Here is a 25,444-nt window from a genome sequence, read left to right as displayed (position 1 = left end):
AGTTGAAAGCAGAAGAGTAGGGATATGCTAGGAGAATATGAATTAAAATAAATTTGTCTAGTTATAAAATGGATTTTTCAGTCATAAAGGTTTATGACAGAAAGAGTCTCCTTATAAAGATAATATAATAGAAAATTTTATGTACCTAAAAACATGGTCTTAAGATATATGGAGCAAAATTTTAAAGAGTTACAGGTAAAAGATTAATATGGAATCCAAGCGTGAGAGTTTATTACTACCTTCTATAAGTGATAGATGAAGCAGAGAATAGTAAGTTTATAGAAGAATTCACTTAACATAACTAACAAGCATATCCTAATGGAAATATATAGAAATGTACCCCAAACTTCAGAATCTCTGTTTTTGCTAATAGGAATAAATTTATATAACTCACCATATTCTAGTCCTTAAAGTCTCACTAAATTTCATTTGACTCATACCCTATGCACTATTTAAGGTAGAAATCAATTTTAAAAATAGTTTTAACATTTTTCCATATATTAGAAATGAGAAAGTGAGCAATTTTAGAAAATACATAAAATAGGATGAAAATGGAAATAATGAAGTATCTAAAAAGTGAGAAAAAGAACAGCAAAGCAAATCCAAAGAAGTAAGGAAAGAAAGAAAAGAATGGAAATTAATGAAATAGAAACATACAATATAGAGGATTAACATACAATATAGAGTCTAAAGTAGGTCCCTTGAAAACATTAATATAAAAAAATTGACAATTTTTTGTTGTCAAATCAAGAGCAAGAGGAATAAGAACTATTAGAGATGAAAAAATTATTTCTCAATTTTTACAATTTAAAAATTCTTTGTCAGTTTTAAAATTACAACTATAGTTGTAATTAACTTTAAAAAGACAACGAGGATATATTATCAATTTTATGTCAGTGAATTTGGAAATCAAATGAAGAAAAAAAATTCTTATTAAAATTTAACAGTGAAAACTGACTCAAGTAGAAAAACCTATTGAATAGCATCAAAACTGTTAAGAAAAAAAAATATTGGGCCATTAGTCTCAAATCTTCACACAAAATCAGCTCCAGGTCTAGATGGACTTGTAAATTATACCAAACATTCGAGGAAAAGAAATTAATCTTATACAAGCTAACGCAGAGTATAGAATAAGAGGGAATTCTTCACAGTTATTATTATGAGACTGTCATAATCTTTATACTCAAACCTGACAAGTCCATATGAAAGTGGAAAGTTATAGGGTACTCTTACTCATGAACTTAGATAAACTGAACCTCATAATGTACAAAAGTAATTCCCAAGTTGGAATTACTCTGGAAGGTTGGATGACAATGTAATACTGCCTATCAATTAAGAGTATGGACTTTGCAGGGAAGAGTGTCTTGGTTTGAATCCTCATTTAATTAATTAACTTGAAGCGTGTGTTTTCCGTTCCTTCTTTGTTATTTGGGATAATAATGGTATCAACTTATAAGGTTACTCTGAGGATTGAATGAATTAAAATATGTAAAACATCTAGAATAAAATCTGATATATACCGAGTGCTAATTGGTGTTAGTTAGCAATTACTGTAATATATCATTAACAGACTACAGAAGAAAGCTGTATGATAATCTTAATAGACACAGGGAAAGCATTATAAAATTTAGTATCCATTACTAGGGAAAGGTGTAAACATGAAAAACCTACATCATATATTTTAATTAATGGTGATGTGTTTAAAACATTCTTTTTGAGATTGACAGTGTGACTAGTATTCTTATCACTACTTGCTTTTAGTGCCCAATAATTGTAGCAAGGTTAAAAATAAGGGAGGAAGGGAGAAGAATTAGGAATGAAGAAAGAAAACTGATATTAATTGCAAAAGAATATATGGATAAAATATTAGAAATAATAGGAATTTTGAGTAGAATCGCTGAATAAAAAAATCAATATATAAAAAGTATTTGCAGGAAATGGCAGTTTCTTGAAAAGTTAAGCATGTACTTTTACAATACTGTAATTTTACTTCTAGACATATACTTAAGAGAAATGCACATACATGTATGCACAAAGACTTGAATGTGAATGTTTATAACAGTATTATTCATAACTAAAAAATATAAACAGTTCAAATGTCCATTAGCTAGTAAATGGATAAACAAAAGGTGTTAATATCCATACAGTGAAATACTGTTTAATAAAAATGAATTAACTATTGATGTATGCTACAGTATAACTTGAAAGCATTGTAGGTGAAAGAATCCATTTGTATGTTTTCATTTGTATGAAATGTCCAGAACGAGCAAAGCTGAGGAGACAGAAAGCAGGCCACTGACTTAGTGATCGCCTGTGGCTGGGTGCGGGTGGGAATTGGTGGCGTGCGCGTGTGAGGGATATTTTGGGGTTACAGAAAAATGGTGGAGATCGTTGTGCAACTCCGTAAATTCACTGAAAATCATTGAGTTGTGTAATTACCATGCCTCTCTCCTCCTTCTCCTCTGTACATACATACCTAATTTCCTTCCATCTTGAGCAGGGAGGAGTTGATAAGTAAAGATCAAGAATTTGAGGGGTAAGAAACTAGAAGAAAAATGAGTACAATACTGAAACCTATCCACCATTCCACCATGTAATTTATAGCGACTGCTTTGAGAGGTTGTTTACTCAGATAAGCATTTCCAACCTTCTTTATTCATTTACACACACAGCCCTCTTGCTCTGAAAAAGTTTAATCGTTAGGAGTCATTTGCTCTGGTTCTCCTCTTCTTTTTTACCCATTCATAATTCAGTGTGACAGTATACACAAACATGTCTGTTTATCCTAATCGAAGATTGTAAATAAATTGGGTAAGTCGAATACACAAAGAGAACTCATTTAAAGTGATGATGATGATGTTTTTGGAGATGAGATGCCTTATGTAGTCCCTTTTTTATAACTATAATTTTATTATAAAACTAACGCTTACCTTTTATAATCCAGGTTTTTTAAATGTATTGTTTTCTTCAAAGTCATTGTATTCCTGTACTTTAACATGTTGTATTTAAGACAAATAGCACTTTATTGCATGAAGTTTATATAACTATGATATTTTGAATTTTTAATTTTTGGATTGCTTATATGGTTTTCGAAAATTTTTATTTGGGACAGTCATACTTTTTACTATAATTATTTCGTTTTATTCTTGAAATGGCTAAGAAGCTATTACTCGATATTGGAGTATACTCATTAAGTAAGTCACTAGTTACATTATTTGCGAGACTTCCACTGTATTGTTATTACTATGCATTCAGAAAAGTGCATAAGTCATGTGTCTGTTGCTTGATGAATTACCACAAAGCATTTAAATTTCCATGTAACTACCACCTAGGTCAAGAACTAGATCCTGTAAATTTGAGTTCGGTGGATTATGAAAGCAGAGACCGGGAAAAACTTAGGGAAGGTCTTTTACTTCAGGCTTTCTTTCTGACCTACAGAGAACTGCCTCCCTGCTTTTAAATGTACTGCTTATATGCCTTGCTGTTTCAGAGGAGTGTTGCATTGTCTTCTTGCTTCATAGATGGATTCAAATCATTAATTGTGTATTTGATGTAGGAACAGCGTTGGACAGAATGAACTGAAAATTACAAGTGATCGAGCAGTAAATTCTGGCTTGCTTTTTGAAGATAAACCAAAGCCTTCAAAGCAGTCACTTCAGTCTTACCAGCAAGCTTTGCAGCAGCAGGTATTCGTTACCGATTCATTCATGCATTTGTTCATTCCTTTTGTGTGTTAGCACAGTAGTCCTTTAGACTTCGGAGTATGGCAGAGGAGAAAAAAAGATACCAGTTACTTATACTTCGTTATGACAGGTTTTGATGCAGGTAGACGGGCACACCATTGGAAGTGTAGGATAGGGAGACTACTTGCCTGGGCAGTTATGGGGGGGCTTCACCTGGTTGTGGATATTTGAGCTGCACGTTATGCATTTGGCTTTCAGGAAGATTATCTGGTTGTGATGTAGACGATTAGGAAAGAAATGTGGCAGAGAAACTGTTTTTTGGGGTGGTGGGAGATGAGAAGGATATTCAAGAGATAGTTCTGGGGTTTCAGTGACAGGACTTGGATATAGGGGATGAGAAAGGGCGTGAAGGTGATTCTGAGTGTTGTAATCTAGGAGAATAATGAAGCAGTGACAGGGGCAGAAAGAGGCAGGCACTTAGGGAGGAGAATAACGGGTTCTGTGTAGTTTGCAGCGTTTGAAGAGGTTTTACTAGAGTAAAATGTGTGGTTTGGCGGGGAATGCCCGCACCTCCGAGAAGACCCTACGACTCCTGTCCACCTGAGGTAGTACTTTTCTGTGATGTTCCACTTAGATTTCTTCTTATGCTCCTTTTGTTCATTCTTTTGTTCATTTTTTTTTAACATATGCAACCTCCTCGAAAGATGGATTTTTTTAAAGGTATAGAATTACCAACATTTTTATATGTTAGTATTCTACAGAATAAAAGACTGGATTTATCTGTTTTAAATAAGCATATTCACACCACCAAAAAAACTATATTTCCTAAGTCTAGAAGTTACCTTGTGTATGTGATGACTTCCTTGGCCTTGCTTGAGTGGTTGCTTATATTTTCCATGTATTTGGTTATAATTTCAAAAGTAACTTTCCAAAATATAGATACTAGTTCATTGCCTATCCGTATGTCTCTAGAGAACAAGCCTGTACCTGCACCTGATGATAAAACTTTGTTCGTTTTGTGTGCTTGCATAAAGTTTTACTTTAAGCAGCCTGATATTCCCCAAAGAGCTTTAAACTTTCTACCTTTATGAATTCTGGGAATGGGGTTTGCCCAGGGTAGAGTAGTTCTGGTGAGGAGTGGGGAGTAGTTTGTGGCTGGCCAAGTCCCATAAAGGAAAGTAGGGAGATGCTATTGGTCCCTACAGAAGTGGGGAGGTTAGGGAGGGAATGGCTCAGGCAGACACTGGGGGTGGGAGAGAGGAGTTGGCTTAGCCCAAAGTGGCATCGGTGGCTGGAAGGGACTCTAGTGGCATCATGTGAGGGAACCATAACCATGTACTCCCACCATCGAAGTGTTTTAAAATTGGGTGTTACATATATTTGTGATTTTAAATTTTATAGTGAAGCATACTGAAAAAAATAAATAAATAAAACCTCTGGTTTTTTCTCTAATAAGAAAAATAAAATAAACTCTGATATTACCACTAACTTTTTATATCACAATATTGCCAGCACTTAATGTGAATGTTTTTTATGTTGTCAAGATTCAGGAAAGAGAAGAAAGAAGGAAGAAAGAACGTGAGGAAAAGGAAGACTACGAAGCGAAGCTGGAAGCCGAAATGAGAAGCTACAACCCCTGGGGAAAAGGCGGAGGGGGAGCCCCGCTCAGGGACGCCCAGGGAAACCTGATAAGTATGTTATCTCCATGGGTTGGCTGTTTTTAAAAGAAACTTTTTTTTAATTTTCAAAAATAATGGAAGTAGGAAGAAGGGTTCTGGAATCATAGCCTGTAAAGCAAGGTCTCTTTTTATGTAGCTTACTGCAAAAGAGATCCTTTGGTAATAACAGGTTAGAGAGCCTTTCTCCTTCAGAGTGCTCGTTTTTACTACAAACTGTCCATCCTCTGGTGATAATAACTCAGTTGCAGAGAAAAGCTCATGTTATTTGGTAAGTTTTTACCCAAACTTGTACTGAGAATTTCAAAAAGATTCCTAGTAAAAATCATAAAACTCTTACTACAATTTTTTTTTTTAAACTTTGTTCGTTTTGTGTAGCTTTAAAATAACTGATGTGGAATAGTGTGGCAAGGGATGTTGTGTTTAATTCATAGATATCATATACTTGCTCCTTGCAAGGACCCTTTGAAAAATAAAGACTATCTCAGAAGTTTTCTGCCAGGTTGCAGAATTATATTGATTTATCTTTCAGAAATGTTTGATCTAGAAATCACACAATAAGCTCTTGGAAAAGAGAGGCTTTCTACAGTTAGCCCATTATATACAGTAGGATCCTCTTTGATTAGCTTTTAGCTGAGAATTAAAGTAGAGCAAAGATACCGTTTTTGAAAATTATTTAGTTAGAAATGAGAAATAAATCATAAAAACTGATTATAATGGTAAAAATATAGATTTCATGTTGTTCTTTAGGTGTTTTACATTATCCTAGAGATAGTTGAATGATGCGTTCAGAAGATTTTTTTTGAATACTGAGTTATTAGAGTTCTTAAATATCATGCTTTTGTTTCTTTGTTAAAGATGGCTTTTTAGAAGAAATCTATTTGAGGCCCACTTAAATTAATGAGATAACTCTTCTTTTTCTGTCTTTACCCCATAAATATTTTCCTCATAGTTTTTGAAGATGCTTACTCTCTATAGATGATGTGATTTTAGGTGATACATAGATAAACATTTCTTATTTAAAAGGTTAAATATCTTTGAATATATAGTAGAAAAACACTGGTTTTCCATTTATGGATAGAACTTTAACGTTCCCTTTTAAAGTAGAGGTATCATTCTAGCTGTTAACAGAAGTGCCGTAGCTGAAGGCTCAGGGCGGTAGAGGTTACTTCTCATGCATGTCGCATCCTGAGGCTGGCTGTTTGGGTGCTTCTCCCGGAGGTGACTCAAGAATCGGCCTTGTCCATCGTGTCACTCCTCCATGTTGGAGGCCTCCCCTTCTGGCTACACAGGCAGGGCCCAGGGGTGGGAGAACAAGTGGAGAACTTCGTTGGGGCCTGGCCTAGGAGTGGAGGAATAGCATGTTTGTCTTTGTCTTCCACAATTCAGACCTCGTTACAAGGTTCTAACTTAACCACACGGGAGCTGGGAGGCTTCGCTTTCCTAACGCCCAGGAGGAGCATGTGAGATTGACCAGCATCTAGCCAGCCTTTGCCACAGTAAATTTAAACTGCTAATTGATAGAAACATACCAGTTACCATGAAGGAGATGCCTAAATGACTGAAGCTTTGGGAAACATTGGAATAGAATAATTTCCTAGAACTGTCTAGCTTGCCTCTAAGATTATTTCCAATTAAGACAATGCAGATATGGTGTTCCGTATGTCTTTTAATTGGTTGAAGTGTTAGGATAAATGTGGGTTACTGAATTATAAAATACTGTTTTAGAATTCCGTGATCTAATGGGAATGGAGCAAACTATTCTAAGATTTTCATTTTTTGCAGTAATAGTTTGCTTTTTTAATGCTGTAGCCATGCCATGATATAGAAAAGGTATGCCATGTTATTAGATACATTGGAGCTATTTTTTAATGGTATTTTGCAAACAAGTAAACTCATTATATAAAGAATATCAGCTTGTCTTGTATGTGGCTATTATATTTTAGAGAGGCAGGGAACGTAATTTTTCTGTTATATTTGAATTACGTAGTAAAGAGCAGTGTTCTGTTTTACTTCTTGTGATGACCAAAATCGTATAATCCCATTGGCTAACTTTAATTCAGATGCTGGCTTTTCTGATTACTCCTTTATCTTTGATTACAAAGAAATTAAAGAAATTGAATATTCACCCTTATCATAGCTCTCTAAGGAAGATATCTTTATAAGGGAAAGAATTTTTTAATAAAATATCAAAATCTGTTACCCATGCAGTTGTAACGTAGCATCAACTGTATTAAATGCTTCTCATTTTTGTTATTTGCTCTACACTTAAAATCTGTTTCTTTCTCAGTTCTTTATTCATTAAAGTTCCTTATTCAAGTTCCCATAAAAAGCTAATTCTGTTCTAATGTCTTTCAATGGGCGAATGGATAAACTGGCACGTTAATGCAATGGGACACTACTCAGCAGTAAAAAAGAATGAACTCGTTGCACAAAGCAACTTGGAAGACTCTCGAAGGAATGATGCTAAGTAAAAGAAGCCCTCTCTAAAGCTTACTTCTTCGTACATTCTCAAAATGACTAAACCACAGGGATGGAGAACAAATCAGTGATTGCCAGGGGTTATGATTGGGAGAAGGAATAACCTGGTATTCCTAGGTGGTCTCCCATCCAAGTACTAACCAGGCCCGACCCTGCTTAGCTTCCAAGATCAGATGGGATCGGGCGCATTAAGGGTGACATGGCTCTTGTTTTTCTTTCCTTACCATGTTCTGTGATATTGGCATCAGGATAATGCTGGCCTCACAGCACAAGTTGGGAAGTTTCTGCTTTTATTGGTTTAATTCACCAATAAAACCATCTGGACTGAGAATTTTCTTTGGGAAGGTTTTAAACTATGAATTCAGTTTCTTTAGTGAATAGATATTCAATTTATTTCTTCTTGTGTGAACTTTGGTGTTTTGAATCATTTAAACAATTTACCAGTTTCATCTGTTTTTCAATTTATTGACATAAAGTTAATAATATTTAATTATTTTTTAAGATCTACAATGCTGGTTCCTTTTTCATTCCTGATACTTTTTCATTCCTGATATTTATAATTCGTATATTCTCTTTGTTTCTTAAACAGTCTGGCAGATATTTATTTATTTTATAGATCTTTTCATAGAACCAGCTTTTATTTTCATTGGTTTTTCTCTTGTTCTTGTTTTTCTGATTTCTGCTCCTTATTATTTTCTTTTGGTTTGCTTTGTGCTTAATCTTCTTTTTAATTTCTTAATGTGGAAACTTAGATTATAACTTGAGACATTATTATTATTATTTTTTAAATAAATGTATTTAAAAACTACAGATTTTCCCGTGGGTACTGTTTTAACTTTCTCACAAATTCAAAATGTTATATTTTCATTTTCATTCAATTTTCTAATCTTTTTTTGTGATTTTTCTTTGACTTGATTATTTAGAAGTGAGTTTTTAAAATTTCTAAATATCTGGGCATTTTCCAGATAGCTTTCTTTTATTCATTTCTAGTGTATATTCTATTTTATCTAGAGACTATACTTTTTGTTATTTCATTTTTAAATTTATGAGATTTATTTTATGAGCCACCATTTAGATTATTCTATTTGTCTTAGAGACTGATTTCTAAAAGTAAGTGTCTCTATTTTAAATTGAGTCAACTTTGAAATGTGTAGTACCAGAGTTGGAAATATTCTTTAACCCTCTGAATTGACTGAATGTAAATGAGTTGGTATGTCAGCCATGGACTGCTGAATAATAGTGGGCCTATAGTAATAGTTAATGTATCGTAGCCATTTTCTTTAAAATGTTTTGTATTTTCTACCAGAGTAAAAAGCAAATAACTTTTAAAGTTAATTTTAATATCAAAATACTCATTTGTTTATTGAAAAAAAGATTATAAATTAAGGAATGAAAAAACTAAAGTACTGTTTATGTATTATTGACCTATAGATATCATATAATTTATCATTGGTTTGCTAAGTTGTTTAGGGAGTAGAATTATTTTTCCCATTTGTCAATCGGTGTCATTTTCTTTTGTAATTCTGTTTGTTGTAGAATTATTCTTGTAATACCAGTTTTATACTAAAGATGATGATTTACATTAGAAATAAAGCTTCTTTTTAGTGACATCTTTTTACAGTTGGAAAATTACACTCTTGATCAAAGCGCCTTTTTTATCTTATTTTTTAGCCTAGTTCAAACCTGTTATTGGACTCTCATGAAAAGATAGAGTGACCACTCGATTGACAAATCAATTTCTAATTTCTAAATTCTTTTTTTCCCAATAAAAATCAATATGGATTTGTTTTGATTGCTGAATCTGATAGTCTTAAATCCTAATAATTATGTACTCTGCTAAAACTAATTTTCCTTTTATAGAAATACATAGACTATTCTAAGTGAGAGGACTATGTGTAATCAAGACAGTAAATTATAACGTTACTGATTTTGAAGCCTATCATATTGTTTCCTTATGGGGTATTTATATCTTAATTTATTATTTGTGCAGGTGAATATCAAATGAGATTTCATTCCCTAAGCATTCACTAGTTTGGCAGCAGAACCACAGCTGTGGGTATCATCTGGAAGGAGAGAGCTCGATGTACTGCATTCTTATAATAGAAAATAAAAGAATACTGTATGTAATATTCATAATGATTCTCATTTATATAGTCTGGTCTCAACGCTGTTCTAGTGAATTGGATGACAATGAAATGATTGATTCCCTATTTGAGTTAAATTGGTTTCATTTCTGTGACTTTAGGGACTACAGTTAGTAGTCGATAACCTCGACTTTCCCTGTCATCTGTTTTCATTTCCCTCCCAAATTCGGATAGATCTCAGGATTCGGTGATGATTTCTGGAGCACCTAGCTAGTTCTTGCTTTACTGGTCCTTGGTACTGGGTAATTTTCTTGTCATCAGCTTTTCTCTGTGATTTCACCCAGTCTCTTCTCTCTTGCATTTTCAATTTTCTACTCATTTCTTCCCTTCCACCTCTGAACATACTTGTGTTACTTGTATTCTTAAATACAAACAGACAGAACTCCGCTCTTGTCCTTGTTATACTTCTTTTATCATATAAAATACATTAACAAGTACTCCGCTTGTTGCCGCAGTCTTACCACCCTGTTAGTACTTCATATTCCATAATATAGCTTCTAGCTCCCATCGCTCTGCTGATGCTATGTTTTCAGAACTGATCGATGTCCTGATTTCCAGTTTAATGGTTTGTACTCAGCCCTCATCCACTTTGAACTGGGTTGGCAGTTCTTTTCTTCCTTTAAGTCCTGTGCACTCTCTCAGAGGCTGTCCCCTCTTCAGCTGACATTTATTGGATATGTGTATTATGATCCAGGTTAAACGCTTATCGGTCTGTAAACGTGATCTTTATTTGAGGACTGTCTTCTCATACCGCGTGTTCCTTGAGTTGCTATGCTCTTCCTCCCCATTCATTCTCTCCCACCTCATCTCCTACTCCTGTGTGTCTCATTAGGCTCACTCTGTGGATGGTCTTCACATCTCTTTCTTTGCCCCTGACCACTTTTAAGACTACTTCTGCATCTTTGCACCTGACGTTTGATGGATTATGTAGACCTAGCATGCAAAATCAGACTTCACTTTGTAAATCCAGCTTCTCTTTTTCTGTAAATGCATCATAATTTTGATCATTCAAACTAAGAAAGGCGGAGTTCTTTTGACTCCCCATATTGAGTTGGTTAATAAGCCTAACGTATAGGTTCTCCCTCTTCAGTGTTCTTTGAATGCTCTTCATTTTCATTCATGCTCCATCAAAATTTAGATTTATTATGTCTTGCCAGGTTCTTGCCATTTTCTCGTAACTTCTTCATTCTTCTTTGTTTTTCACATCTAAGCTGTCAAATGTACAACCAATTGTATTGTTCTAAACTCCAAAATTATTTGAGACTCTGAAATGTCACTATCTGAGTTCACGTTCCTGTTCTGCCCCTTACTGGCCCTCGTGGTCTTTGAGCACATGAATTTAGTTTCATTTTGTCATCTATAACACCGGGGCGAAAGAAGTATAATCATATAGGTTATTGTATAGAATATAAAAATAGTGACTATGAAATGTTAACTGCGATTGTTATTAGTTCTACTTTTGTAACCACCAGAATGGTCTCCACTACCATCTGCAGAATAGAACTGAGAATCATCAGCTCGTGTTTTAGAATATTCCAGAATAGGCATTCAATCTGCAATTTCTGATCTTTTTTCTCACTGCTCTATTCTGTGTGTTTTGTGCTCTAGTCAAGCTGGACCACTTCAGTGTTGCCAGAACATCCTTGTTTCTCACCTTGTTCTGTTTCATTATGTTTTCCCAACCCATCCTACTCGGCGTCTGAGTTTAACCTGTCTTGATTTTGAACTCTCATTCTCCTTGGTAACATTCACCTGTCATTTGCCACATTCTATCTGGTATTCTGATTGTGATTCATATTCAGAATACATCCTCGAACATACTAGATTTCCTGATAAATACTTATATCCAGGTTTAAGTTTGCTTTCACTGCTGCCATATCATCCAAGTTGTTCATGGAGAACTGCTTTTTGTTTGTTAAAACTTTTGAGTTCTTCAATCACCCAAGTCTGTTTTGAAGATCGACTGGTTGTTTGACCCAGTCCTACATGCTCAGATTGTTGCGGTGTGTGTGATGTCTATTGCTGTGTAAGTGATTACCCCAATATGTAGTGTTTTAAAAAAATGAACATTTATTATCTCGCAGTTCTACAGGTCAACAATTTGTGTAGTTTAGCCGGGTGGTTTGTCTCAGGATCTCTCCTGAGGTTGCAAGTCCAGGATGTCAGGATGTAGGCTCTGGTCATTTGAAGGCTTGACTGGGACTGTAGTCCATTTTCAGTATGGCTCAGGAGGCCTCAGTTTTTGGTTGCATGGACCTCTCCATAGGGCTCCTCAGTGTCCTTGTAGTAGGATAGCTGGCTATCTTCAGAGTGAGTGATGTAATAGATCAAGTGACGTGAAAACAACATGTCCTATGAAGTAGCCTTGGAAGTTATATATTATCATTCTGCAATAACCTGTTGATAAGAGCGAGCTACAAACTCTGGTCCACACTCAAGGGGAGGGAGATCAAGCTCCATCTTTTAAGGGAGAATTGTCAAAGAATTTGTGCATGTATTTTAAAACTCCACGTGATTATATTTTTTCATTAGGAATGCTAGTGATGTTGGGTAAATTTCACTGTGACTTGTTTTGAGTTGTTGCTGTATTTTTGTATGTTAAATAGATTCCATATTCTGAAATAGATATAAATATGATTTTTATGAGTTCTCAAAGATTTGTATATTCTAAATTCTCTACCAATTTTAAGTTTATTATGTAAAGTTATTTTTTTAACATTATGTTTTAGTAATTTTGTTTCCTTTTTCAGGGCACCAAGATGTCATTGAATTATTCCAGCTGTTCTATTGTTTTTCTCTCAGATTCCCCACTTTAAGAAAATGTATTCAGCATAATAATTATAGAAATGTATTTATTGAAATAAACGGCTTATTTTTCCCTCTCAGCTGATTTGAATAGGATGCACAGACAAAATGTAGATGCCTACCATAACCCAGACGCAAGAACATACGAAGATAAAAGGGCTGTTGTAGCTCTAGACCAAAATTTAGCCACTTCAAATGCTGAGAACCTAGAAGATTCTACAAATAAAAACTCAGGTTTTTAATTACATTCTATTTTTTCTTTTACATTTCTAAAGTTGTTCATTTAACGTTTCTCTTCTGTTCTCTGACGAAGTTTTACTGTAATTTTGAGAATTCGGTTACTCTGTGTCAGGAAGCATAACATGTTATTCGTGCTGTTTACAATACCTTTTCTGCATAGGTATTTTGAAAAATATGAGTAGGGAAATATAGTTTGCTTCTTAAAACTATTTTCTCTCAAGCTTTGTAGCTTGCTTATGTATATTTTAGCTGCTGATAACATTTTCATTTTGCTGGTGGGAAGACATTGCTTAAAATCAGATTGTCTTTTTACACATACACAGTTTGCTTCTTATACCCATAACTGTTTGAATTTCATGAGAGGTATCAGATGTGATAAATTGTACAATGAAATTCATTTTTGCTTGTTCTATAATCATTTGCCCTCCCTCATTAAAACCACAATGTACAAAGAAATGAAATAATTAAGTTGGATTTGGTATGTGATCACACCCCCCTTTCTTAAGCAAATATTTTTGATTTGCTATTAAGCAACTTCCTTCAATTAAAATTTCTATAAATTGAAAATTAATTTTTTTTTATGACTTGCCAGGAAAGATTGTTATTTTTCTTTATCAAGTATATATAAAAATGTTACACATTTAAAAATCAACAGAAGTTGATGTCTATAAAAGTAACCATTTATTTACTACAAGTACTACTATTATACTTTCACAAAAGTTTTGATTTTAGGCTAGAAAAGAACTTTTACATTAGGAAGTCCTCTAAAATAGCTCTGACTTTAAAAAAATTACTTTTTTATTTTTAGCTCTTATGCTTTATTGGCCAAACAGGCAAATGTAATGAGAAACCATGATTAGAATCCCTAGCCTTGCGTCTTTCAAGGCTTCGATGGTGGCACTACTCGGCAGCCTTTTGAACACTTTAGGGGATGAGAGAGTTGTTGTTGCCATAGGCGACCTGTACCATATTTGATCTCTAGTTACCAGAAAATGTCTTCTTACAATAGATTTTTACTCAGTGGATCCACTTTTGATTTTTGGAGCTGTAAGGTTTTGATGAAGTTATTAATTTGGCTATCTCTCTTGCTCTGTAATAATTCAGCGTGCAATTGAAGCACCTTTTCATGTTATTGCCTTGAAGAGAGCATTTTGGCTTCTTTCTGATTATCATACCTTTTCTCTTCATTTGCATTTTCTTATAGTAATCTGTCTTGAGATTTCAGTGCTACTGACCCCTTCTCTATTTTTCCACACCCAATATTGTTTGTAGTTGTCTCAGCCTAGAACTTTCTTTGTCTTAGTCATGACATTTTTAGGCATTTAGCTCCGCTTACCGAGCAGAGTCCTGGAAAAATAAGAACCTCTTCTCAAGAACGAGCACAAACTAAATGATTGAATGTGCTCAGCAGAATTTGTCTGTAGCCTTTCTGCACACCACCAGGGTTTCCTCCTTTTTTTTGCGTGAATCGAAATTCCCTAAATTAACTTTTGTCCTCTAAGAATTAACATAAAATAGACTTCTTGAATATAAGAACTTATTCAAAGTCACATAATTTGCTGCTATGCTACCACATATATGTATATGTGTGTATATGTATACACGTATGTATATGTATGTGTGTATTCTGTGTGTACACACATACAAATATGTATGTGGCATTTAAAGGCCTTAGGGAACGCGTATATGAGAATTGGGCATAATGTATGCTTAAGGTTCATTATCTTTTAACGTTCTGTCTTCATTAAGTCCTTAATGCTCTTTTTTTATCCCCGGTGCTTGGAAGAAGAATCATGTTTATAAAGTCCATACTAATTTGGCTAAATTTTTTTTTTTTTTGGCTTATTTTGATGCCTAGATACATTTTCATTTTCTCTGTATAAGGCAACAGTTTCCCTGCAGTTTTGTTTTATAATTGATGTGTTTTTAGAAGACCTTGTCTGTCTCTAATATTTCTTCTCTAATTGCCCCAAAGGCTTAGAATTTCAGTGATCATTAAAGGGAAACATACAACTTAGTTTTGCTTTGCTAATCAGCTTTTCTGTCATAGCATAAAATTTTAATGTAAGTATTGATTTGGCTTTCTGCTGGCCTATTCAAATAAGTATTAAAAAATTTAAATGCAGAGGCAGAGAAACCTAAAAGGCAGCTAAACTACAAAGCGTTCAGCCTACAAAAACTATGTGGTGAGAGAAATAAATGCTTTAGATGAATGGTATAAAGAATCAGTCAGTAAATAAAAAGCAATATAAAAAGTTGTATGAGGCTTAAATTTAAGTAGTTTATTTTTTTTCTGCATTTAAAGAGATTCCTGGTGTATAATTATTTTTCCAGTTGAAATTTTATGAAATTATTTTTTTCCTTTCTCAGAATGTGTGATACTAATAGGCAATAGATAATGTTACTATGTTTATATCCCTTCAATAGAATTTTTTTAAAAAATTATTGCAATGATTGAAAAGTTATATTTATAAAAAAAAATACTTTAGAGCTGACTTTCTGTTGTTTTAACCATGACCTTGGAATTACTGATTTTTTTCAGACAATTTTGGAAATTTTTTACATACATAATACATTTTAATATATAAGCAGTAGTGTTAAGAAATGAATATTTACATTCATAAGAACTTAAACATGCGCTTTTTTTCTCTATATAACTTAAAAGCCTTTGCCGTAATCAGAGTTGTTTGGGTTATTACCTTTTATGTTTTCTTGGTGTCTTTTAGGTGTAGATATGTTATGATTTTTCAGCTATTTATTTTAGTTTCACCATTTTTCTTCCATTATTTTTCATTTGGCCTTTAGGTTCTAATCTCAGCCATCCTTTTCTAATTGTAGCCTCTGGACTTCCAGATTTAGCACATTTTTCAAAATATGAACTTAGTAGCAAACTGTTCATTCTTTAACATTTACATTTTTTAAACATTGGCTAATGGTATATATATATTTATATATATATTTGGTAATATTTCTCTTTCAAGGTTGTGTACAGACACAGAGCTCTCCTTTTGCTCGGGGAAATGTATTTGGTGAGCCTCCAACTGAACTTCAGATTAAACAACAAGAATTATACAAGAATTTTCTTCGTTTTCAGGTGAAACACTTATTTGATCATAGTTGCAAAGTTTCATAAGAGTTTTAATAAACTAAACTTGCAGAGATTTCCATCCATCGGATAAAGAATAAATTTTAAAATGCCATACAGTTACCTACAATGTCTAATTTATATCAGATACGGGCAGTGGTACTAAAATACCACAGAGCTGTGAAAGGATGCAGGAGACATGTTAGGTGTACCAGATGATTCAGTCTTTTGTAAACTAAATTATTAATTGTTAAAGAGTGCTGAAATTTCTAAAACAAAGATTTAAAATATTCACCTATTAGACATAGTATTAGCCTTTCTAGATGCTTATGTGTTAGAAAATGAATAGTTTTTTACCCAAAAGATTTGATGTTCTTGACTCAGTGTAGGTTATAAATAAATAAAAAATTAGATGTAATCACATTTTGCAGTTATTTGCCACATTTATTTATGTAAACAAATAGCACTTAAAATAGTAGGAATGCCCAGAGGAAGACACTTGAGCATCCGGCGTTTGTTGAGCTCCTGTACTGCAGCCGCCCCGGTGCTGATCACCAGGGACGGAGCCTGAGATGGGAGACGGGCACCGGAGGGACTCAGTGTCTCCCTCCTTACCGTCCCTCCCACCCACACTTAAACCCCAGTGTCAGATGATCTCGTGGCCTGGTTAATCTTCCTTCGATATAACTTTACGTTACTCTTTTTTACTCAAAACTGGGTAGAGCTTTCTGTTTCTACAGGAATTGTCTAAATTCCCTAGTCCGACAGTTAAGGCTACCCAGTGTAATCCCAGTGTCTTAAATTCCTCTTAAAGAGTTTCTAGTCGAGCATGTCGTCTTCCTAACCCTGACTGTTGTGGCCTCTGACATAAGGCAGTCTTGTGGGTGACCGGCCTGGCGTTAGTGTTTAGAATGTGTTGTCAGAGGATTTAAAACATGGGAAACAGGGCTCTTTACTAGAGTGGTGACAGTGCAGACGGATGGAAGGACCTTTCTAAGGATCAGCAGGATGCACAGAGACGCCGGGTGTGCGAGAGTAGCATCAGGTCCCGAGGGTATTGGCCACAGAAGTCAGATTGCAGCAGTTTGAGGGTCATAGTGTCACCTGTTGAACTTGAAAGACCCTGTGGTCTTTTGCCCATAATGATAGCAAGTCAAAACTTAACAGCTCCTGTTGTACTTAACAAGCAGGTGTTGGTGTGATCTAGGGTGGAATTTAGGAAGCAAACAAACGAAATCTTGCAATTGGATAGCTCGTTATTGTTTATAAGATACTTTTACATGTAGTACCTCATCAAACCTCAACAGTCTCTGAGGAAGATGTTATTTTCTTTTGTGACATGTGACTAAACCAGACTAAGGGCTCGTCCGTGGTGGCAGAGCTAGCCAATCGTGAGGCCAGTGCTTGCACCCAAGTCTCCTGCCTCTGAGTATCACATCTGTAGGTACAGAACTTCTGTTTCTAGGGAGCTCCCGGAATTCTCTCCCTCTGGAGAAGACCACTGGCTACATCAGTGCCACAGTGAGTGCAGCTTTCGGCTCCCCCACCCCATGAACCCTCAGTGTGGACCGCTAGCGAATGGCAGGCTACCTGTTTTCTTCAGCAGCCTAACCCCCTCTGCTTACCCCAAACAAAATCTAGCACAGAATTCTAAGAAAATGTAAAATAGCTCAATGGTGTTTATTATTACTACCAATGATATAGTGTCAGGCAAGAAGTATCTCCAAACTTTAGCGTTAAAGGGAATGTTATAAAATGTTCAAATCTGTGCTCAAAGATGCAAGAGAAGCCTCGGCCGCATGTGTGCAGGTAAATGTACTGTTAGGTTGTTCGTGAAGCAGAAGCTTTCGCGTGGTCACAGGTTAGTAAATAACACATGTGAGTATTTAGGTAACATTTTAAATGAGAGCTTTACAAGTAGTAACATTCAGTAAAACATTTGCAGAATCCCAAAGCACTTTCGTGTCATACAGTTTAAAAACCATTCACCAAGAAGATAGCTTTCCTCTTTCTGTTGAACTATGTAGCATTTCTGTTGGAATGGCATTTCCGTGGATTCACTAGGTGTGTGATCCATTTACGATTGTGACCTTTAATGGAGAAGTGACTCTGTATTTGTGATTGCTTTTTTCATGGAGTAGGAAGAAGAGGAAACTGAGTGTTAAATGTGAGGTTTTGTTGTATAGATCATAACTGACGTTTTCTTTAGGTATACTGTACTTGAAGAAGCCATTACGTGCACACTGCTTAGTACTAAGTATTAGGATTGTGCATATTTAACAGTGATGTGGGCAAAGCCCTAGCGTGTGAAGTCATGCAACATGTAAGAAGATTAAAGTTCCTAATTGTTCAAAAGATTGACAGCACTTGCTATAACAATCTTGAAGTTGGAGATAATGCAGATGAAAACAACAAAAACAATATGACAATCAAATCATACCTAAGAGTAGCGAAAACCTATTGGTAGCTTTAAACCAGTGTCGTGAATGCCAGGTGCCCATGCTGCCTTCTTCCCCACTGTGTGCACGGGGAATGCAGGCTCTCTTTTAGGTTCTCTTTCTTTCAGATCTTGGACTCTGCCTCAGAATATTCCCACAGAGTATTCAGAACTGTGCATTCCAGGTGGCTTTCAAGATGAAACTTAATTATGAATTCTTGTGGCTAAAATCCTCTTTGTCCTTACAACTTACCAGTAGATAAGAAAGAAGGAAAGGACATTCTTGGAGGAGGGCTTCTTGCATGAAGAATGCTAACATGTTGATTTTACTGTTGGCTTGATTAGGGTCATGAATTATTTACTGAGTATCTTCTAGCAAGAAGGAACTTTTATGGTTGTTACATATATCTTTTTCGTTTCTTTTCTTTGAGCATCTTTTGAAATGTAGTCATTATTCATTCTTTTTACCAGATGAGAAAGCTGACCAAGAAAGTTTCCTAAGGTCACACAGTCTAAGGATTTGGTGGAGCTGGAATTGTACTCAAAGCTCATAACATTGCATTTTACTCATGACATTACCTCGTGTAACCTCCCTAATAAAACACAGGAAACTGAAAAAATTAGGAACTTATTTTTACTTTCAAAAAAGGATAAAAATGTTGAATTCATAGAATACTCAGAGGAATTAAGTGGTAGTCTAACTTCTCAGTAGTTTACAAAGAAATAACTAGGTTTAATTCTTTAGATTGAGGAAAAGAAACAAAGAGAAGAAGCAGAGCGAGAGAGACTGAGAATCGCAGAAGAAAAAGAAGAAAAACGGCTGGCGGAACAGAGGGCGCGAATCCAGCGAGAGTATGAGGAGGAGCAGGAGAGGAAGAGGGAGCGGGAGGAGGAGGTGAGCTCGCTTCCTGCTCCTTTTTACTGGGTCTGAAAGTGAAATTTTTATTTTGACTCGAAAAGGCGTTTATTACTTACAGAGGAGACCAGTCTTGGGGCATATTTAGGAAATACCAGTTCAGTACCCATTCACTGGATATTATTTTATTAAAGTGAAAAAATCTAAGTGAAGAAAAGAGATAAATGATGACATTTTTAGGTCAATAAATAGTTAATGCTAAGGATGTTATAAAAGCTGCCTAATTTATTGTTAAGCAGACAATTTATGTTGAACAACTATCATCTCTCTTCAATTTTGCTTCTTTATTTCACGCAAATAAGGCAGCATATTTTTGACTGGACTAGAGAAGATATGTGTGGAGTATATATATTTTTCTCTTTATTTTAAAGCAAAGGCTAAAAAATGAGGAGCTCATTCGGTTAGCTGAAGAAAGACGAAAAGAAGCAGAAAGAAAGAAGAAAGAAGAAGAGGAAAAACATAACCTGCAGCTTCAGCACTACTACGAAAGAGAGAATGTACCTGGGCCAGAGTCGAAGGTCAGTCTCCAACGAGGTCGGGTAAAGCGTAGCTGAATCCACTTTCTCCACCACAGTCGGGGCGTTGGTACCATGAGGGAGAAAGTAGGGGTGGGGCGCGCACTGGACCTGCTGTACGAGGCAATGCCACTGTGTTCTGTTGCTGACCCCCAGTGAACGCAGTGGGTTCACTTAGCCATCTGGCTCCGTGTCCGTGGCCCGTGGGCCGGCACCCTCACACCATTCATGACAGGGGCAGGACAGAAATTGAGAATAAGTGGAAACTTATGTGGCAACTTGTCAAAGTGATAATATGTCTGTCGACTCTCCTAATACAAAAGCTGGGCTTGAATTGCATAATGTCCTTTAAATTTTTCATTTATCTAGTGATTCCTCTTATGTTTTACACATTGGTCCACGATGGATGGGAAATTAAAGGAAAACCGCTGGCTTAGCACAGCCTGGTGTGACATCCATGCCCGAGAAGGGGGTTCAAGTCCACTGTTGGGCACGTGCATCCAAGTCACCGGACAGAGCTTTCCTCTCTGTACACCTGGGCTCCTGTCCAGAGCTGTGTTTAAGTCTGTACATGACTGTCACGGGCATCTTGTTAAAAATGCGTATTCTGGGGTCTCATCTGCAAAGTATCTGATGTACTGCATCTGATGGCCGTCTAGGAACCTGCATTTTACTGGCATCCTTAGGGGTTCGGATGTGGGCTCCTCTGCTGTATTTATGATGTGGTTCGGTACCCTGTCCACTGTGTAACCTACTGTAGATAACTTGAGCCATTTTTAATTGGTTCAGATACACAATTTGATTTCTCATCCTAGGATTTTATGGTAATAGAAATGGCAAGAATTTATAATTAGAATTTGTTAGAACATTGAGAGAATTCATAAATAAGATGTATATTTTTGGTTTGTTTTGTTTATTTTCAGGATTCTAGGAATATTAGGCAGTAGTCTTTATTAGAGTTTAAAGCTGGATATTTGTTCAGCCTTTTAAAGTATATTATTCAAGTATATTCTTATTAAAAGTTTATTTTTTAGAGCAGTGTTAGGTTTACAACAAAATTGAGTGGACATCAGAATATTTTATTGTAATAGATAATCTGTTTATTATTTCAGGATAAGATTCGTTAGCTTCCCATGATTGTGTTTCTGCCAGTTTCTTTTTAAGTTTAAGGAAAATACTATATTCTTGAGAATATATAATTTTATGATTGTAAAATTTAATTGCGAAGTACCATAAAGTTTTAAATCAGCTTTGATCCATTTAATGCTTTTTGCCCTTAGTTCTAAAATTATTGTTGCTAGCTGCCATTTTTTTCATTTGCATATGCCAGATACATATTTTTGTCTACTCTTTTAGTTTTCACTTGTCATATTTTTTATTTTTTTAGCTTGTATATTTACTTAGTTTTTTAAATTTGTTTTTACCCTAATTTGAGAGTATACTCTTTTAGGTAAGGATAGCTACATTCTTTTCTTTGTCATAACTGATCTAGTTGATCATATTAATTGGATTTGACTATTTTACTTCTACGATAGTTACTTGTTTTCTTATTATGTGGGCTATGCTTTGTTTGCTTCATCCTCTACTGTTCTGTAGAAAGTTTATATTGTCTTTATAATTTTGCTGTGGTCACGTAGAGGTTTTTTAAAAAAGCTTTTTCTTTCATGTATTTCTAATTTTATCAAAGTCCAGCAAAAGTAATATTTCATTTTTTTACTGTATGAAATGAGCAATGTAACATCCACATGAGAGCCTTTTTACCCAGATAATTATTATTACATTTTATTGGGAGTTTTTAGCATTTTAATTTAATGTGAAGTTGGGAACTATTAGCTTTATTACACCATAAACTGAAGTTGTTTTATTTTCATATGGACACATAGAACTCTATTGTGATCTAGAAAATTCCCACATCCATGACGTTCTTGGTGACAAGAGAACCAGATTATAGTTGATCAATTTGTTTTCCAGAAAAAGGGATTTTGTTTTATTATTAAGATGACTTTTTTGCTTTGGATAGACACACACACACACACACACACACACACACACACACAGTTTTTGTTGCTTTTCTGATACTGTGTATGCTATTGCTTTACTTAAGTTTGTTTTAATCAGGATATCTAAACTGTTTATGTTTACAGTAACTGATATATTTGATTTTATGTAATTGTTTTTCTGACTTTTTTGGTAAAAAGTTTACTAAATAAAAGCAATAACATTTTGCACTTTTTAGATGGTTAAGTGTTAGGAGTGTATGCGTGTCTGTATACATATACTTATGTGTGCATGTGTTTGTGTGTGTACATATTTATTTTCATTTCTTTGTTTCAGCTCCTGAGACAGCCTTCTCCTGTAGTTCCTGCTCTTCAGAACAAAATTGCCAGCAAACTTCCAAGACCTCCTTCAGTTGACAGCATTATAAGTTCCTTTATTCAAGTATATACTTCTTCTTTTGATTTGTTAATCTTAGCTAAATTATTTTGGATTGGGGAATTAAATGAGATTTTCCTATTCATCATATTTAGCTAGGTTACATTGTTTCAGTTAAGAAGTAAAGGTTATGTGTACATAAATTTGTCTGCTGTTTCAGTTGTAATTGATAGTACTTTGTACCCTAAAGTTTAAATTCTTTCGACAAATCAGAATTTAGCACATGGTTGTTGTCCAGGCCCTCATGAATATACCTTTTCTTTGATAATGTGTCTTCTGGCTAGCTGTAGTTATGCTAATGAAGTCCCCTGTACTCGAGACTAAGCTGTAATCAAGAGAGCTGTTCCAGAAGGGTTGATCCTTGAGTTGCCTCTGAAGAATGAGTAGGAATTTGCCAGGAAGAGGAGGAGGGTGAGGGACTCTGAGCATGTGCAGAGTCATGGAGGAGCATAAGGTGCGTGGCACACGTGGGGAACACACCGGGTTTGGTTGGGGCCTGATAATGCCTGAGCGAGGTGGCCAAGGAGGTGGCAGGTAGGACACGTGCAGGGGATTATACGGAGTGCGAAGGGGTTTGACTTTACTCCGAGGCTCGTGGATCCCAAACAGATTCATTACCATAATGGACAAACGTGTTAGGAGACCATCTTCCTGAATCCCACCCTCTCAGATTCTGATTTAGTAGGTCTGTGGTGGATACTATATGGGAGTTCATTGTAATATATGAGTAGAATGACACAGCCATATTTGTTTTGCATAACATTATCTCAGGCAGTGGTGTGGAGATGCAGTAGAGGCCAGGATGCTTTGCAGGTGTTCAGATGTGAGACTTTGAGGACCTAAACAAAGGCGGTGGCAGTAAGAGCTGAGAAGGGGTGACAGTGTCAAGATAATTTAAAAGATACAAATGGTGTGTGTGTGTAGGTAGAGGCAGTGACAACTTCACGTTTCTGGCGAGGGTTACGTGGAGTAGGTGTTTGCAAATGTGGACTGTGGCTAAGAAAGCGTGGGGCTGGGTTTGCAGCGTTGGAAGTCGTGATCATTGTTGCTTGTCGGGTGAGCGCGATCGTCTAGTGTGAGTTCGCGGGCAGTAGAGAGGGCTGGAGATGCAGCGTGGGGGAATTGCCAGCAGAGCCAGGAAGCAGAGACAAGAGTGACAGAGCGGCAATGACGTCAGGTGCTACTGGCCAAGTAAAATCAGGGCTGAGAATGTCCATTGCATGTGCCACGTGGGGTCACGTGGTGACGGCGAGAGCAGCGTTGGTGGGGCGATGGGGTGTGGAAGCAGAGCCGGCCGTGTGGTGAGGAGGGAAGGAATTGAGGTAGACGCCATACCTGCTGCATTCACCGCCCTTCGAAGAAGCATGGCTCTGAAGGGAAGGAGAGACTGGGCAGGACGGCGATGAGGGTGAGGCAAGACGTTTTTTAAAGAGGGAGAGATTTTTAAGCATAGTTGAGAGGAAGGTGCTTGGAGAGAGGGAAAGGGTGGAGAACAGGAACTGCTGGATGGAGGAGTCGGGGTCACTTCTCAGGACAGTGCAGTCGACGACGAAGTCTTGGGTGGGGGCGGGGACCCAGCATTGTGCTGGGAGGGAGGATGGGCGTGAGTTCGTAGGTAGGACGGAGGGGAGGCTGGTTTCTCTTACACATCGGCACGTCCAAGGGAGGACACTGACATCTGCCGACGGCTGTTTAACAGGAGCGGTCCGTGTCCAGGGCGCAGTCTCCTCCGGTGCCTGCCAGGAAGAACCAGCTCCGTGCAGAGGGTAGGGTTAACGAGCAAAGCTGCGATCGAGAATATTGTTAACTTTTTATTTTGAATAATTAGACTCATAGAACATTGTAAAACAGTAGAGAGAGAGAGAGAGGTGCTGGGCACTCTGCCCCCCGCCCCCTCGGTGGCGACGGGTCACACGGTGCAGCAGCCACACCCTGCAGACCTTCGCCAGGCTTCACCAGGCTTCACGTGTGCTCGCGTATGTGTCTGTACGTGTGTAGTTCTGTGCATTTTTATCATGTATAATTTGTGTCACCGCCACGCGAGGTGCACAGCCATGCACCTTGCACGGCCCTTTATAGTTGCACTCTGCCCCACCCCCAGAGTATTTCTTAACTTTTGAAGTTGCTGTGTTGTCAGAAATGTGTTTGTAGGGCTTAATGATGTTCACAGATGTGATCTTATATAGAAAACATCTAAAACTTTCATAAAAATGTCTCTCTGAGCATTTTAGCTTTATCAGTTACGTTATGTTTTCATGTTTAATCTTTTGTAATTATACCTGTTCTGACTTTTGCCTATCGATGGGAATTTGCAGAGGAGAAAAGAAACGTGATCATGGAATTGTCGGAAATGAGAAAGCAGCTGCGCAGCGAGGAGCGGCGCCTGCAGGGGCAGCTGCTGCGTGTGGACGTTGGCGACGAGGCCCACCTGAGGCGAGTCCCGGTTGCGCCGGGGGAGGGGGGCGCCCCGCGCTCCCACAGTTTGGAGCAGGGTCGATTAATGTTTATCGCAGAACCACCTTTATTAGCAGGCACGGTTTGCATGCCTGAAAAAAGTTTTTAGCAGATTGTCAGGGAAACTTTAGTGACTGAAAAAGCCTTTTCTCCCAAAAGAAATCTGACTAATTACATTCTAGTGGAGAGACCTAGTGGAACTAATGCAAAATGGAATATGAGTTTTTGAGTCTGTTTGTGTTTGTAGTATATAGTAGATTTTCTCTTAATGTCCCTTGGCAAAATAGCTCTTTTTTAAATTAATATGCTTCGATTCACACTCTTCAATTTTGCATAGATAAAGTTGCCTTCATGAAACATCCACAATGACTGAATTTATTCAATGTGAAAATATGGGACATTTAATGCTTATTTAACCTAATATAAAATATTTAAATAGAGGACTATAATTGTCCTCCTATACTGCAAGTAGTTTATTGATGGCAGCCATGATGTTAGTGGTGTTGACAAAGTGGTAGAAAGATCAGTCTTTGAGGCCAGAGAAACCAAGATTCAAAGACATGTTTTATCTACTA

At 36.5% G+C, this 25,444-nt stretch overlaps 1 protein-coding gene and 1 pseudogene across 6 annotated transcripts in view; one reads left to right on the top strand and one right to left on the bottom strand.

Moving 5' to 3' along the window:
- CSPP1 (centrosome and spindle pole associated protein 1) overlaps window positions 1–25,444 on the top strand; it is a 141,718-nt gene that overhangs the window by 98,670 nt on the left and 17,604 nt on the right. For all 6 annotated transcript variants that reach the window (XM_036233280.1, XM_036233281.1, XM_036233283.1 and 3 more), the window contains 9 exons: window positions 3,557–3,686; window positions 5,228–5,375; window positions 12,871–13,023; window positions 16,011–16,123; window positions 19,297–19,446; window positions 19,839–19,985; window positions 22,317–22,421; window positions 24,115–24,181; window positions 24,731–24,848. In XM_036233280.1, coding sequence (XP_036089173.1) covers window positions 3,557–3,686; window positions 5,228–5,375; window positions 12,871–13,023; window positions 16,011–16,123; window positions 19,297–19,446; window positions 19,839–19,985; window positions 22,317–22,421; window positions 24,115–24,181; window positions 24,731–24,848 — 1,131 coding nt within the window. The remainder of the gene's footprint in view (window positions 1–3,556; window positions 3,687–5,227; window positions 5,376–12,870; window positions 13,024–16,010; window positions 16,124–19,296; window positions 19,447–19,838; window positions 19,986–22,316; window positions 22,422–24,114; window positions 24,182–24,730; window positions 24,849–25,444) is intronic.
- On the bottom strand, window positions 7,932–8,051 carry LOC118612118 (annotated as a pseudogene).

Source organism: Rousettus aegyptiacus, unplaced genomic scaffold (assembly GCF_014176215.1).
Source record: "Rousettus aegyptiacus isolate mRouAeg1 unplaced genomic scaffold, mRouAeg1.p scaffold_m13_p_15, whole genome shotgun sequence".
NCBI lineage: Eukaryota > Metazoa > Chordata > Mammalia > Chiroptera > Pteropodidae > Rousettus > Rousettus aegyptiacus.
The sequence above is the reverse complement of the archived record's forward strand: the minus strand, read 5'-3'. Positions and strand labels throughout refer to the sequence as shown.